The 16,569-nt window shown below is 44.1% G+C and overlaps 4 protein-coding genes and 1 long non-coding RNA gene across 7 annotated transcripts in view; 3 read left to right on the top strand and 2 right to left on the bottom strand.

The window, feature by feature from the left end:
* The window catches only part of LOC149090716 (uncharacterized), a 108,873-nt gene that overhangs the window by 30,401 nt on the left and 61,903 nt on the right, over positions 1 to 16,569 (top strand). The gene's annotated exons all lie outside the window — the stretch shown is intronic.
* On the top strand, positions 2,168 to 3,172 carry CHOp24 (transmembrane p24 trafficking protein CHOp24). Its single transcript, XM_018108641.3, has 3 exons — positions 2,168 to 2,427; positions 2,484 to 2,818; positions 2,891 to 3,172. Exons 1-3 carry the CDS (start codon positions 2,286 to 2,288, stop codon positions 3,038 to 3,040), a joined length of 627 nt encoding a protein of 208 aa, XP_017964130.1. The 5' UTR covers positions 2,168 to 2,285; the 3' UTR covers positions 3,041 to 3,172.
* LOC108656517 (ADP-ribosylarginine hydrolase CG3568) lies at positions 3,443 to 5,568 on the bottom strand. Its single transcript, XM_018108633.3, has 4 exons — positions 5,359 to 5,568; positions 5,154 to 5,298; positions 4,066 to 5,054; positions 3,443 to 4,001 (listed from the first exon to the last, which is right to left on the bottom strand). The coding sequence occupies exons 1-4, from the start codon at positions 5,536 to 5,538 to the stop codon at positions 3,822 to 3,824; spliced, it is 1,494 nt and encodes a 497-aa protein (XP_017964122.2). The 5' UTR covers positions 5,539 to 5,568; the 3' UTR covers positions 3,443 to 3,821.
* Positions 5,905 to 7,958, top strand: LOC108656519 (ADP-ribosylarginine hydrolase CG2909). Its single transcript, XM_018108637.3, has 5 exons — positions 5,905 to 6,020; positions 6,083 to 6,292; positions 6,361 to 6,505; positions 6,581 to 7,587; positions 7,655 to 7,958. The coding sequence occupies exons 2-5, from the start codon at positions 6,113 to 6,115 to the stop codon at positions 7,835 to 7,837; spliced, it is 1,515 nt and encodes a 504-aa protein (XP_017964126.1). The 5' UTR covers positions 5,905 to 6,020; positions 6,083 to 6,112; the 3' UTR covers positions 7,838 to 7,958.
* Positions 9,140 to 14,043, bottom strand: LOC108655745 (uncharacterized). Of its 3 annotated transcripts, none has more exons than XM_018107525.3 (3): positions 13,913 to 14,043; positions 10,606 to 10,856; positions 9,140 to 10,539 (listed from the first exon to the last, which is right to left on the bottom strand). In XM_018107525.3, exon 3 carries the CDS (start codon positions 10,434 to 10,436, stop codon positions 9,291 to 9,293), a length of 1,146 nt encoding a protein of 381 aa, XP_017963014.1. In that variant the 5' UTR covers positions 10,437 to 10,539; positions 10,606 to 10,856; positions 13,913 to 14,043; the 3' UTR covers positions 9,140 to 9,290. The 3 variants fall into 3 exon arrangements, with proteins under 3 accessions (XP_017963014.1, XP_089120523.1, XP_089120524.1); XM_089264397.1 differs by lacking the exon at positions 13,913 to 14,043 and adding an exon at positions 13,614 to 13,721; XM_089264398.1 differs by lacking the exon at positions 13,913 to 14,043 and adding an exon at positions 13,016 to 13,153.

Raw genomic sequence — 16,569 nt, forward strand, 5'->3', positions numbered from 1 at the left:
CGATGCTTTGTAAATTTATGTGCATGTAGTTTCGAAATTTGTGTATATGTTAATTGCGACAAGGGAATAACGGTGCCAAAATATGTACACGAAATTTATGGATAAAACATGGCAATTGCTTTACTCGCCTTATTTATTTATATATATGTATGTATATATAATTTTTTTTGTCGTCTTTTTTCTTGCTCTTCTTTTTTTCTCGCTTAACATTTTCGACTTGTAGCAATTTATCATAATTTTGCTTGTTGTTGTTGATGTTGTTGTTTTTGTTTCGCCTTTGGCATAAATCAGGCGAAAATGCAAACTCCAAGACGCAAGCAAAAGCGAAAGGCCAAATGCAAGAGGGGAAGGAGGATAAAGGGTGGGAGATGAGGGGATAGACTGTGTAGCCTGCCTATAGTTGTTGTAACTGTTGTTGCTGCTGCTGCGGCTGAGACTGCGGCTGCGGCTGCGACTGCGGCTGCGGCGGCTTCTGTTGTCGTTGCCTTTGCCTTTGGCTTTATTTCTGTAGCTACCACAAGACGACATTAAATGGGGCTAAGCAAAATAGAAAGAGGCAAAAAGGCCAAAAGCTGCAACATTGCGTTTGGCTTTCGTGTCACTGCCTTAATGCTAATTACCGTTACCCTTCGGCAGATCCCAATTACAGCGCCCAAATTGAATCTGTTTCAATTAATATGCGCAGTCGCATTATATAAATTACACGAAATGAGAATGAAATGCGTGACGTTTTTGCCGTTACGAGCTCCTCGATCACAGGACCGTTAGCGGCTAACACGCTCTCGCTCTAAAGCCATTCGTAGCTAACGGTTTTTCGCTGCCACTGCTGCTGCTGCTGCTAGCACTTGTCGCCTGCTCATTAAATTCGCGCTGCCTAACGGCGCTTGGACCACATGAAATATGTGAACGCACAGTGGGATCAAATGCGAGCGTGAGGCGAGCCAAATGTATGCAATATCAGATATGTATATACAGTTATTTGGAGCATGTCAAATGTAGGCACTTACCCTAGAGCCTGTGGACAGTGTGCGAGCGGCGCTGCCAACTGTTGGCAAATTTATGCGCTGCTGCTGCTGCTGCCGCTGCCGCTGCCACCGCTGCTGCCACTGCCGGCGCTGCTAGTACTGTCCGTGGGGGACAGCGACAAAAGGACACGGCGCTAAGGACAACGTGTGCAAATGAGTTTTGTTTATGCGCGCCGTTCGCGGGGCCTGTCACTTGATTTATGGTGTGACCAAAACACTTTAAGATGCTGCGGCGCCACTTTCAGCTTATAGGTTTTATGACCAACAACAGTTGTTGCTTTCACTCTTGCTTTTGCTCTTGTTGTTATTATTATTATTATTATAATTAGTGTTGATGTTGTCGGTGTGCGAACTATAGTCGCTGACTGTGGCGGCGACGCCGTCTGCACGTGGCGTCCAAATCTGTAGCCATGGCATCGGCCAGGCTTTGTTTTTGTTTATGGTTTGGCACAATTGCGATTGTCCACCCACAGCTGGACACTTCAGATGACGACACCACCGACACCACTATGTGACAAACTATTTAATTGATTTATTTGTGTTTCTGACACTGCACTCACACTCACACCACAGAAACAAAAAAAATTTATAATAATAATTACATATGCACGTGATAGAAGTCTTATATTTGATGTAGGCGTGTTGATAATTTATTTCTCTATTGCGTGCGCAGCATCCGATTGGCGTTGAGGTTTACAGCTAACTGTAGTTTAGCCGATTCAAAATCAAGCTGGCTCCATCGGAATTCGCAACACAGCAAAATACCAAAAGTACCCGTATCAATAGTATTTGGTATTTTTTCTGTAATATCGATACATAATAGTGGTATATTGCTGTTAAGTGTCTTGTATGGCATGGCGCACTCTGTTAATTTTCAATTATATAACATTTATGACTTATTTAATTGATTGTTCATCACTCTTCGAAGCGAAAAACAATAAATTGCATAATTGTAAACTAACATGTAATTTATAAAACAAAATTAGGCCAACCATAGATTCAAGCAATTAAAATTATGCTGTAATTTTTAAATTTTCATTTCGATTTGTGTGTGCCCGTACGATATACCAAATACTAGTATTTTTCTCTGGTGATTCGCACGATAATCAACACACAAGTCGATAACAAGTTAAACACGATAAGCAATTGCGATTGGCAATCGACACAAGTACAACTACGTGGCTGCCGCTGTTTAGAAAATAGTCGTCAATTTCCACGCAAGATAGCGAAAAAAAAATCGAGTTAAACAAAGACGCCAGAATGCAAGAAACGGTTGCCAAAGTACTGTTAACATTATGTGGCCTATTACTCCTATCAAGAGGCAGCCAGGCCTTTATCGTTAGTGTTGATGCGCACAATGAGGAATGTTTCTTCGAGAATATCGAAGGTGGCACGAAATTCGGTGGGTAAAATATTGCACTTAAACGACATTGCCCCATTAACAGTTGACGATTGCAGGCGTTACGTTTGAGGTGATCGAAGGCGGCTTTCTGGATGTGGACATCAAAGTAACCGGACCCGATCAGCACATCATGCACGAAAGCGAAAAGGAATCGTCGGGTAAATACACGTTCGTTGCGCCCACTAAGGGCGTGTACACCGTGTGCTTCAACAACGAGCGCAGCAGCATGACACCCAAGCTGGTCATGTTCTCCATTGAGATGGGCGACTCACCGCAGCGCTTGCCCGGCGCACCCGGCGAGGAGGAGGTGGGCCACACCAAACTAGAGGACATGATCCGTGAGCTCTCCGGCACGCTGACCAGCGTCAAGCACGAGCAGGAATACATGCACGTAAGTACCATATATACTTGCCCAATCCACATGGAGCATTCCTCCACTCACACTTGATGCGCTCGCTTGCAGGTGCGCGACAAAATCCATCGATCCGTCAATGAGAGCACCAACTCGCGTGTTGTCTTGTGGTCCACCTTTGAGGCCTTGGTCCTAGTCCTGATGACAGTCGGCCAGGTGTATTACCTGAAGCGCTTCTTCGAGGTCAAGCGCGTGGTGTAATACCAGCTACTCCTCCTCGTCCTCGTTTTTGCGTGTATAGAGCGAATGTGTTGCAGTCTCAGCCTAATTTTAATACAAATTATTAAATACTTTTTTTCGTAAAAAACATTAAGCAACATGCTAACCATTCAATTTTTCAACTCATTTCAACTTTGCTGACCCTTTAAGACATTCATAACGGAGAAGAGTATTATCCATACTCCACACTTTTCCACATATTCCTGTCATTTCCCTCGTAGACTGTTTAAGAACTTTATAGTGTGCTTCAGGCAGGGCACGCGGATATGATGAAGTGCAACCTAGCATAAATTTGGATATGATGTGAATAGCAGTAGCCTAGCAGGAATGGATTTCAAACTTCTTCCATATCAGGCGCTTATACTTTATAGATCTATTTGTACATTTTTGATTAGAACCATTTATTTATATGTGAAATATATCATTCAAATATACAATCTAATGTTATCCACTTATAGCATAAATTCCAATCACGTTTCAGCTTAGCTTCAATTCAAACATTACAAATCTTTCACAGTCAAAGCTAACAATTAAATTTAAAATGTCGCGCTTAGTCTTTGGCATAGTTGCACATTTAAAATGTTACATAAAATCGTAGTTAAATTTGAGCAGATAAGAATAGTTGACGTGACTAGCACAAATATGACAAGGATAAGCATGGGAGACAAGAGATAAATAAATTAGTATGCCTGCACTACATATATATAGAGTATATATGTATAACAACAGTAGAGTAAATACATTTACATCTACGTATGACTCCTCAGAGATCGCGGTTAAGCATCTTCTCGGCATAGTCCGATATGTGGAGCACGCCATGCTGCATGGAGGCAATATGCAGATTGTTGCCACTCATGTAATCCTTGTTAATGTGTGCATTCAGCAGCTCGGTTATGAGCGTGCAGCAGGCGGCAGCCGGATCGCTGCTGCTGACGAGCGATTTCTAGGGTAGGCAAATGAGAGAGTAAGGGAGAGCGCAGATTCAGACAATATACTTCAATACTTGCCGACCAGAACTCGTTGCCCGGCAGGGCGTTGCCATCCCAGGCATAGGTAACAATGGGTAGCATGGGCTCCTTGAGCTTGTCGGCCGGATTGCGTACAGAGATGCGCACCTGGATGCCGCCCTGTGGATGCGTGGGCTCCTCTATGCAAGCGCCATCGAACAGCCCACCCCATTTGTCCAGATGGAACCAGGAGAAGTGCACAACGCCAATGTGGGTGAGCTTAGCGCTGAGCGCACGCAGACGCTGCTCAAAGGTCTCCAAAAAGATTTCCTCCTGCTCGTCCAACACCTTCCATACGCCCAGGCCAATGCCCACAACATGGATGTACGCCGGCTTGCCGGCGGAAGCGGCACGTGCCTCCGCCTCCAGGAGCAGCGTATCGAAGCTGATGGCGAAGCGCTTGCCCATCACCTGCTTGTCGAACTTGATGTCGTGTTTCAGCTGTATGAAGCGTTTACCGTCTGCCTGCACATCGTTGAAGCGAAAGTCTTTGGGCTCCTCGTAGAACTGGCGCCAGAGACGGCGATAGTCCTGCACCCGGTTCTCAGCAGATCCCGAGTGGCCGTAGCCTCGCTTGGCCGTATTCTGCTCGCGCGTTATGAAGATATCCTCGCACTCCATCACATTACTGCGTCCGAAGCGCGACCCGATCAGCCCCATGATGATGCCGTCCGTCTCAATCCTCGACTTGTCCTGCTCCACACGACCGGCATTCGTGCGCGAGCCATCGTTGATGAACTCCGAGTACGTGGAGGCATAGAGTAGAGCCGATAGCTTGATCTCGTCATAGCTCAGCACGTTCTTCAGCTCGAGTGGAGCACTCTCGCTCATGGTGCCAACCTGCTCAAAGCCCCCATAGCCCATGCTGCCGTCCAGCAGCATAAAGGCATCCAACATGCCGACGAAGTAGACGCAACGCTTCTCCAGCAGCCGCTGCACAAATTGCGGAAGCGTGATGTCCTTATAGACGCTCAATTCCTTCGGATTGCCTGTCGATTGATAGAAACACACATACATACATAAATATAGGAACTATAGGAACTCTCCCTCTCTCTCTCTGCCTCACTCTCTCGCTGTTAAGGACTAACCAAACTTCAGCTTGTGCTCCAGAAAGTCCATGTAGAGAAACAAGACCTGCTCGTGTATGATGGGATAGGCAGATGCTATTTGCTGTCGTATGTGTGGCCTTCGCTCCACTGGCTGCGACTTCACCCGACCGGCATCCGTGCCGAACTGCAAGCAAGGAATCGATGAGATGATCTTTGGAATTTCATATTCGTTGCGTGTGTTTACCGGAATGGGAAACTTATCGGAGATGGACATGAACGCTTCCAAGTCGACGGCATCGGGCTGCTGGCTGGGCTTGGCCAGATCCTTGCACAGGACCAGCTGTTGCTTGACAAAGTCGCTGAGCACAGGCAAATGTCCTGCCGCCGGGTTGGGCCAAAACTCGGATACACTATAACCACTCATTCTTCTGAGTTGAATTTTTTGACTCAAGTCCTGAAAGAATTTCTGCATTTTTCACTAAGTTTTAGGAAATTGCGAATTTATGCACGAGTCTCCTCGAAGTCTATGAGCGAAAATGTGAAAACAAAGCAAATAAATTTGAATCATTTTCTTATTATACATGTACAAGTACTGCTGCCCTACGTCAGCCACTGGAAATTTCACCACACTGTCCAATCTATCGATATCGATATCGACCAGACTATTGCATACCCTTAACTGTAAAAATGCTCGCAGAGTTATTAAATTATGTGCAAAACGAAAAGATATGTGCATATTACGATTTATTTTACTTGCAAAATATATATACATATATATATATTATTTTTCTTGCCACACTTACCACGATGAGTCAAGTGGCAGCAAGTGGACCGTCGATCAGACCTGTTGCCATGCAGCAGCCAGCAACAAGTCGATATACCCGCTGTGAGCTCTGCGTTTGCAGCGTACGCTTCCATTGTTTATAAAATGCCGCACGAAATCGCATTTGCTATTAGTTTACTATTAGGTGTGATTGTGAAATTGACGAATTGACAACATGTCCACGTTCGGAGCCGAAGTCGATGCAATTTGGCCAGCAGTGGAATCTGCGCCACCGGCGCTGAGTCCCTTCGGGCGACGGCTGCTGGAGCAGTGTAAATCCGTGGAACAACCGGATCCTGAGGCAACTGTCGATGTCTGCGCCTTTATGCGGAAGTCTACCCAGTTTCCGCTGGAGGTGCGTAGTACTCCACACAAGTCATTCTCAATTGAAGTGAAATTGACATAATTTCAACAATTTCACAGTTCGGCGTGGAGACGTGCCGAGTGCAGAGTCAGCCAAGGGATCGGCACGCGTTGATTGGCAAGCAGATTGCCTCCGTCTACCCGCTGATACACGAGCGCACCTTGGCGCTCTACCTGGCCTACCTGGAGCACAAGGGGCAGTGGGGTAAGCGAGTGGGTGAATATTATCCGCTGCTCACATTGTTAATCTGAGCTTTCGATTGATTCCGACTGAGCGCAGGCAACGCTGTGGAGCTGCGCGTCTATCGACAGCTGTCGCTGGTGGACTTTGTGCAGCGTCTGCTGAGCAAGCGCTGCGCCAGCTTCTTTGCGCGCAACGACAAGTTCTTGCTGGTGACGGGCGAGCGGGGAGCGAGCGGCTTTGAGCCGATTGGCAGCCTGAAGGAGCAGGCGCCGCTGCAGCTGGAGCACGTGCTCAGCTATGACGAGATCAAGCTGTCGGCCCTGCTCTCGGTCAGCTCGCACACGGAGTTCATCAACGAGGGCGAGCGCACCAATTGCGGCCGTGTGACCCACAACCGGAAGAGCCTCGAGACGGACGGCGTGATAGTGGGTATGATTGGTGCGCGACTCTCGCGTCGCAATCTGATGGAGTTCCAGGACATTGTGATAGCGCGCACGCAAAACACCCCGGAGAATGGCTACGGGCATGATGTTGATGCGCCCGCCAACAGCCGAGCGGAGGACTATCGCCGGATCTGGCGCAGCTTCTATGAGACGCGCGACTTCCTGCGCAACGACGTGAACATCGACGGCAAACGGTTTGGGGTGTCGGGCAACAAGCAGGATGTGTTCGATAATCTCGTGATGAAACGTCGCTACGCCATCAGCTTTGACATGTTGCTGCTGGAGGCGGAGGCACGCGCCTCCAGCGCCGGCAAACAGGCGTACATCCACGTCGTCGGCTTCGGCCTGGGCGTGTGGAAGGTGGCACCGCAGCAGGAGCAAATCTTCCTGGAGACCTTCGAGCAGCGTTTGCGCGTGCTCAGCGCCAGGCTCACCCACATTGGTGTCGTCCACTTTTCGTGGTTTAAGCTGGAACGCTGCGGCGGCATTCACAATGGCGCCATAATCAAGTCCTCGCACCATCCGGACGGCGGTATTCGTGTGCATCTGTCGAAGCGCAATCCGGCCCAGAAGTTGACCATGCCGGAGCACGCCAACATGCTGCTTGTCGTATCCTATGCCTGGGATGGCAATGCCTTGCCCGGCAATGAGTTCTGGATGGTAAGTAGGCCACCATAGCCATTGCTGCTCCAATGATCCTCGACGATCTTTTGTCTCTTCGCGGCAGAAAATGCTCAAGTCAACGGGCGACTCATCCACGGCCTGCTCCACCCTTATCGCCGAGCTGCACAATCCCCACATCAACGACGACTACTGCAATGGCCGTAATCTGCATATTGTCTCGCCCAAATACGGCGTGCTCCACATATCCGAGTATGCCAAGCGTGTGCTGGAGACCAAATCTGCTTAGATGTACCTCACACCCAATCAAAAATAACTCTATATTATGTATATAAATGGCATTGTAAATATAATGACTATATGGGCGTGCATTATGTACAGACTTAAGACAGTTAAAAGACTAAATTTAATTATTTTTTGTTTGAATTACTTTTTATCTAGACTATCAAATACTCAAACCAGACAGCCGCTAAGCTGATGAATAGGTTTGTATCTTTGCTGACTCTAGGACCACGAACATTACACGAAATACAACACTGCCTAAAAGCGTTTTTATAAGTAAAGCTTAGCTGCTGAATTATAAATACAAATGCGTGTGCGTGTCTTTGCTAACTTTGAGCTAGAAAGTCCTTTGACATTAATTGAATTTCCTTGAGTAATATATTTTCCTTGTTTTGGTTTATAAAAAATATTCTACACTTCTAAAACAAGAGTAATTGCTGTAGCAGAGCTATTATTGCCATAGTAGGTGCGTGTCTTTGCTAGCTGTTAGAAAGTCCTTCGATACAGTTTCGCGATAATGAATTTTTTAAAATTATCTTGTGTATCGAGGCATACATTAATAAATAAAACACATGTATGCCTGAAATATAAATAGAGTAGCTATAATTACATTTATTGTGCTATTTTGGCTGGCTATTAGATATTATAAGCTTACTGAATTTCCTACAATATTTATGTATTTCACCAATTTGTACTAATTAAAATATTTATCACATATGCAAACCACACACGCAATAAATACGTATTATGGTTGCTGCAGCTAATATGGAGAGCGTGTCTTTGCTTGTTCAACAAAATAATGACGTTATCAGACAAACTTCGCCTTATAAAAACCGGAAAGCAGGACATATAAATAATATGCCTAGCAAGCCGGTGCTTGTCTATGCTAAGCAATTCGCCGTGGTCAAGACGGGGCTCAATCAGTTTTATAGCAAGTGTGGCCCTGCTAAAATCCTATTTGCTATAAATGGAATCGATGCATCCACACGGACAATAAATTTATAAGAGTAGTTGCCAGCTAATACAGGGTGCGTGTCTTTGCTGGCTCAACAATATATTCACAACTTATAAGACAAACATCCTCTTAGAAATATCGGGAAGTATGGGGTTTGTGCCAGAGCTGGTCTAAAAACAAGCCGGTGCGTGTCTACGCAACGCAATTCGCCGTGGCCTAAACGGAGCTAAGCCAATTTTATGGCAAGTGTGCCCTGCTAAGATCCTAGTTGCTATAAATAGCATCGCTCAATGCGGGCAGAAGCTAAGCTGCCGTATCACCCGGCTCTGAAATAAATCTGCACTAATGTCTGGTTTCTTTTTTATTAACACTTAGTAGATGAACTCATAGGATTGTGCAGCGGCGTCTCGTCGGGGTGGGCGTGTCGAATGCTGATGCGTTGGCGTCCTTTTTCAGGGCGCGATGTGACCTCACCGCTGGACTGAGCCGCCGACTGCTGGACTAGCTAATTCTTCTCGCTGCCTGGACTCTTTTTCGGCATGAATATCTCCAGAATGCGAAGGAGCCGTGACCGCGGCGTCGGCCCCTCCTCCTCCTCCTCCTCCCCCTCCGCCACTGCCTGCGCCATCTCATCTACCTGCTCCTCCATCTCCTCCGCATCCTCGCTCGCTTCTTGTGGGGCATTGTGCAATATCACTGTCAGGTCACTGTGTGGCGACAAGGAGTCGGGTATCGGTAATATCAGATAAGGTAAGTTCTTAATACGCGACTTCAACAACTCACTGGGGGAGGCATCCTCCTGGCGCGCCTGTATGCGGGTTGCGCCCGGAGCACGTGAGACTATCGGCTGCACCCGTATTGTGTTCGGCAATCCTGCCCGTGCCCCAGCCAATCCAGTCTGACCCTGTTGCGGTCGCAAGGACTCGGGCCTCACCCGCGAAACGGGCTGCGTCCTTGTCGCCTGGACGGACCCCTTGGGCGCGCCAGTGCCGGTGCTGTCCCTCGGGTTGCCCCAGACTCCTCTCCATGGCTGTCGCTTCGGGAGTCTGCCAATGGCGGCAGCAGCGCCGGACGGCTGAGGGTGCTCGCCCAGCGGCTGCTCAGACCCATCGTCCATGATGAGCGTCCTGCTGCGCGTCAGTTTGATGAATCTCGGCTCCTGTGGCTTGAGCGGCGAAATGAAGCGGGCACGATTCCCGGTAAACAGGTTCGACTGCCCGATCCCGATGGGCATGAAGCCGCGAGCCGCAAATGGATCATATTTGGGAGGCATCCCCTCGAAGTTCCTATCGAAGAATAGCTTGAACCACTGGGCGAAGGCGTAGTTGTCCTGGAAGCGTCCCTTCACCAGCAGCTCGATGTCAATGGGCGTGTTGACGTTCACCGCATTGAAGCTCTGCTGGAGCACGCGAAAGTTCTCAATGAACTCCACCGACTGATTGCAGACGAACTTCACCCTGTTCATGCGGACAAGGCCCGGGAACAGAATGTCCATCAGGCAGCAGTAGGCGGCGCCCGTGCACAGCTCCTCGATCTTCTGCACCTCGCTCTTCAGGGTCTTGTTGATCCACGAGATGATGTACAGGCGCGACCACTGCTTCGAGTTCCGAGTGCAGACCACGTTCGTGGCCCTCAGACGGTGTGGCGCCATGACTCGAATGGATACGCTGTATCTATATATCACTGGACCGTTAATGGTTTCGGCTTGAAAAATACTCCAGGAGGTCGAATTTACTCGTATAATCCTTGAAGAGCTGTAGAAGAGAAGGAGTTGTCAGAGATAAGCATTCAATTCTCTCTCTCTCTCTCACTGCACTCACCTCAACTTGTTGTTGTGCCGTGTTGTTGGTCCGAAACGATTCAATCATTAGATATATCCGATATATATTTGATATATCCCTACACTATCGACTATAATAGTTAAATAAATCTATATCAAAAACTTGCTATAAAAACTTGTATTGAAAGCCTAAAATGTAAATGACTTATCCCAAATTTCTATCCGAAAATAAGATTCGAAATATTTGATATATAGTGAGATTCCAATTGCTGCGACTGGCGTTGCCAAATTCTGCAAATGTAAGCGAAGGTTTCAGATTAGTATATTGTTATAGTATTGTAAATGTAGATATATATCCCCCCCTGCCCCCTTGGAATGACCCACTTTCCCCATTTGCCGAAGCAACGAATTGCACAAAAATATACAAATAAATATTTGTTCTGCCTGGAATAGATTTCTAAGTAAATATTCCAAATGGCTGCAATAACTGGTTAGCCTATTGCCCTCTCTCTCTCGCTCTCTCTCGCCCTCTCTCTCTCTCTCTCTGCCTAAGCAACTTTTTGCGGTTGACCGACCAAATTGTTGCGAATGCAATTTAATTGTAAACCATTCCCGAGGCTCTCTTCAAGTCAAGCCTCGCCACGCCCACACTGCCGCCCCCAGTGCCGCCCACCTCTGGCTATCTCTCATCTTTTGGTTGAGTTTGCTTTGTTTGCATTTGGCTTTCACTTCTGTTTGTATTTATAAATTTTAATTGATTGCATTCAAAAACAGAAATTCAATTTCCATTTCAGCCCTCGCACAGAGGGGGAGTGAGCGAGATGGCGACAGCGGGTGGGAAAATATAAATATGTATGTATATGTCTATTTGCACGCACTTCATCTGCCATTTGGTAAATGCGACTCTTTGTCGCCTCGCCGCGTCATAAAAACTAAAGCACTAAACACACCTGCTCATTGTAAACACCTGCTCCACCTGGCTTGACCCGGCCCAATCGATATCTGGCACAATTTAACATTACTATTTAATGGGCATTTATGCAAAGACTAGCCCTAGTTTAGCTGGCGTCACCTTACAAATCCTATACTCGCACTCCTATAGCTGATCCCAGCTCTTTAAATAACTTCCCCGATCGAAATTCACCTCTACTAGAGACTCATATCTATTTCTAGCCAACCTCTACTCGAAACTCAAAGCGACCCTCTTCTTAAGGCCTCCCTATTTAAGGTCTACTCACTCCACCTTTACCAAACTCTCTTCTGCTCTAGACTCTTTCCCCTTCCAGAATCAACCTCACTTCTGTTCCACACTCACTCCTATTCCATTCTTACTTTTTATCTTGTCTAATTTAGCTCCTATTCCAGATTCTTTCGTATTCCAGACTTACTTCTATACCAACCTCACTATTATTCCAGGCTGACTTCTAATGCTAGACTTCTATTCTAAACTCTTTCCTATCTCAGTTTTATTCCAAGCTCATTTGTATGCCAGACTCACTCCTATTCCATTCTCACTTTTATTCCCGACTCACTTCTGTTCCAATCTATTCCAAACTCCTATTCCAGATTCTTTCCTATAGCAGACCCACTTCAATAACAACCTCACTGTTATTCCAGGCTCATTTCTTCCAACCCTTTTTTATACCAGACTCACTCTTATTCTAACCTCACTCCAGACTCTTTCCCATTCCAGACCCACTTCTTCCAATTTCCAATCACCATTATTTCAGGCTCAGCTCTGTTCCAATCTAGCTCCTATTCATAACTTAATTCTATACTAACCTCACTATTATTCCTGACTTATATTCTAGACTTCTATTCTAAACTCTTTCCAATCTCAGTTTTATTCAAAGCTCACTTGTATTCCCGACCCACTTCTGACTCAAAATCTTTCTTATTCCATATTCACTCCAATTCCAATCTCACTCCAGACCCACTTCTTCCAATCTCCGATCACAATTATACCAGGCTCACTCCTGTTCCGATTTCACTCCTATTTCAGACTCACTTCTTATTCGAACTCTTTTCCATTTCAGATTCACTTATATACCTCATATAACCTCAATTCTTTTCTAGACTTAATTCTTTTATACCACACTCACTCTTATACCAATCCCGCTTCTGTATGAATCTCACTTTTATTCCAGGGTCATTTTCATTTCAGGTTAACTTCTGCTCCAGATTTTCCCCAATTCCAATCTAAGTCTTATTCCAGACTCACATCTATACCAATCTCATTTCTGTTCCAGCTTTACCTCTATACCAACCACACTTCTGTCCTAAACCTACTTCTTCTATAACAGACTCACTCTTAAATCGTATCTTTTGTCTACCAAATTCTCTTCTATACCAATCGCGCCTCTGTTCCAAACTCTTCAGCTAGCTTAGCCCAGTTGAGGGTCGAACCACCGACCAGTGAAGCTCTATGAATTTCGCACTTCAATACTCACCAGAAAAAAGTTTAAATTTGCCTAATCGAAATATTTTATGTGCACGAAAATGAATGTTGAAAATAAATAAATAAAAAATTTTGTTTAGAGCTGTGTATTTCTCTATGTTTCCTTGTAGACTGAAATAAAAATGGAGCTGCCCGGACTGCCTAGGAAAATCTCAGTGACAGTTAGGTCAATGCTCACTTGATCGAGAAATTTTCCGACGTCCCCTTATGCCAACTAACCGAAATTAGGAGAACCCGAAATATATATGAATTTCACACCTTTAATACTCACCAGATGAAATCGAATTGTCGAAAAATCTAACTATTTGAATGTGAGCGAAAATAAATGTTACAAAAAAAAAAATATATATATATATAAAATATATATATAATATAAAATTTTGTTTAGAGCTGTGTATTTCTCTATGTTTCTTTGTAGACTGAAATAAAAATGAAGCTGCCCGGACTGCCTAGAAAAATCTCAGTGACAGTTAGGTCAATGCTCACTTGATCGAGAAAATTTTCAATGATTTTGCGACGTCCCTTTATACCCACTAACCGAATCGAGGAGAGCCCGAAATATATATGAATTTCACACCTTTAATACTCACCAGATGATATCGAATCGCAAAATCGAACTATTTGAATGTGAGCGAAAAAAAATCTTACAAAAAAAAAATATATATATATATTTCTAAAATTTTGTTTAGAGCTGTGTATTGCTCTATGTTTCTTTGTAGACTGAAATAAAAATGGAGCTGGCCGGACTGGCTAGGAAAATCTCAGTGACAGTAAAGCCAATGCTCACTTGATCGAGAAATTTTGCTGATTTTCTGACGTCCCTTTATACCCACTAACCGAATCGAGGAGAACCCGAAATATAAATGAATTTCACACCTTTAATACTCACCAGATGAAATTGAATTGTCGAAAAATCTAACTATTTGAATGTGAGCGAAAATAAATGTTACAAAAAATATATATATATACAAATATATATTTATAAAATTTTGTTTAGAGCTGTGTATTTCTCTATGTTTCTTTGTAGACTGAAATAAAAATGGAGCTGCCCGGACTGCCTAGGGAAATCTCAGTGACAGTTAGGTCAATGCTCCTTTGTTCTGGGCATTTTCAGTTGTTTTGATATCATACAGCAATTTCAATGCCCAACTGATTGACTATATATTTACATGCCTTACTAGACATGGATATGTCGTAACATTCATATTATTCTCGCTTTCCATTGTAGCTCTGCACAAGAACAAGTTTCTTGATTCGTCAGCTCTTGCTCGTTCCACAGCCTTGAGCCCAGACACTTTTCTGAGAGGTTCTGTGAAGCTCTATTGTTCTGGTTTCATTGCTCTTGATTAACGAAATTACTGCAGCCCTAGACTCTCCTATATAATATAAGCAAAGGCGCTGCGAGAGGGTGCTGAATGAGGTATGACACCGTCTCCTTCCCAGTTCTGCCAGAGTCGACAAATCAACAGATTTGATTGACTTTTGTCTGAGCCCATTGAAATGTACATACATATATATTTATAATACGGTATATGTCTATTTTTTATACCCTGAACGCATTGAAAATGGGAAATCAGGGTATAATGGTTTTGTTAAAAGTATGTAACAGGCAGAAGAAGGCGTGGCAGATCCCACAAAGTGTATATATTCTTGATCAGGTTGACGAGCTGAGTCGATTTAACCCTGTCCGTCCGTATTTATGAACGCGTCGATCTCAGAAGGTATAAGAGTTAAAGACTTGAAATTTTGGATCCTAGGTCCGTGTATACCAAGCGCATATCGAGCTTTTCTCTATCGATAAAAACTCCAGATATTTTATTATCGATTAAAAACCTTATCGAAAGCTAGTTATTTAGTTATATTTCCTATACCTTTTAAAGTTAGAGCTTCCAAATTTTAACTGTACTTACGTGTACTTTATATAATTTCGATTTTTGTTGTAGTGGGTGTTTATGCTTGCATTCCTACGTTTTTCTGTGTGTGAGTGTGTGTGTGTGTTTCTTGAGTAAGCAGAAAGACGCGACGAATTATTGTGAAATATCAATTCCTTGAAGGGTTCAGGGGACTTTGTAGTCGAGCAGTCTCGCCTAGGGTTTTCTTCACTTGTTTTATTTATTGAATTCTGTAATTTCCAAATGAATCACCATTCGGTAATCAGGATATTGATTAACCCAATAACAAATATTAATTTATTTTGTGGAATCTACATGCAATCATTAAATACACGAGGAAAGGGGGCGGTTCAATAAAAATCATCCCGCATTATTGACATATGCGTATAAGGGCTGACTAGATATGCATGCATGTATATGTATGTGTTTATTGTGTAACTAAATAAAATCGCCAATTCCCCAAATTGCGGAATATTTGCGGTCAATTGGTATTCCCCTGTTTACCCTGGATCGCAGCTTGATCAAACGGCATATTAAATGCATTGTTTGTACTACAGCACACACACACACACACATACACACACATGCATAGGTGTTTGATTTGCTGCATAAATCGAGACGAGCGAAATGTGGAATTTATTGTGGGGCACGTTTAAAATATTTCATTTTGTTTCAAATAAAAATGTGGTAAATTCATTGAATGTCTGTCTCTCTGGGTGTGTGTGTGTGTGTGTGTGTGTGTGTATGTCGAGAGTGTGAAATAGACCATGCCCAGCCTTGACCTAATCAAACTGAATATCAAAGCAAAATATTTACAGGCCAAAATGCAAGAGAGAAAAAAAAAACAAACGAAAAGAAAAAGAAAAACACTTTGAAACATTTGCAAACAACACCTCGAATACCCTGTAAATATATGCTGACGGTTGGTTTAGCTAGTTAGTGAAAATATTTACTTAACGTTATTCATAATTGCTCAAAGGGTAGCTTAAATACCCTGTAAACCCGAGGATGAGCATATTAATGCAGATTTAATATAATACAAATATATTTATATGACATACATACATATATATGACATATAACTCAGATCGAACAATATCAAATCTAGTTTTTTTAGAGCTATAAATCAGATTTAACTATTTTCTTAGGTTTTCCCACTCCGTGAGTTCGATTTCCGCCTTCATTCGCTCGGCACTCTTGATAGGGTATACGGTCTCGGCTATGGCCAACCATTAGGGCAGCTCTTTCGTGTCGTGTTTGAGGGATCTTGTGAGGAAAAGGAAAAGCTTCCGTTCACAATCCATTAAAAGGCGCAAATGGCGAAGTGCGAAATAACAAATGAGACTTGGCCAAACAATGAGAAACAGCCCGCAATCGGGTGCTATCGACTGTCCAATACCCCTTCATACAAAATACTCAACTCTAGGGCAAAGGCGAGCGTTGAATTTCGAGGAGGAAGAGGCGGAGTAGGAAGAAAATGATGAGGAGAAGAAGGATAAGAAAAAAGAATACAACAAATTTAACAAAAAAGGACAAGAAATTATTTAAGAATAAGATATATTTTAAATATATCGGAATTGCAAAAAGTGCAGGCATATATGGGCCTTGCATACCCGAGTGTAAACGATGTGTGCCACATATCAACACTGTAGTT

Source organism: Drosophila navojoa, chromosome X (genome assembly GCF_054131105.1).
Source record: "Drosophila navojoa isolate 15081-1374.11 chromosome X, UAZ_NAV_1.0, whole genome shotgun sequence".
Lineage (NCBI taxonomy): Eukaryota > Metazoa > Arthropoda > Insecta > Diptera > Drosophilidae > Drosophila > Drosophila navojoa.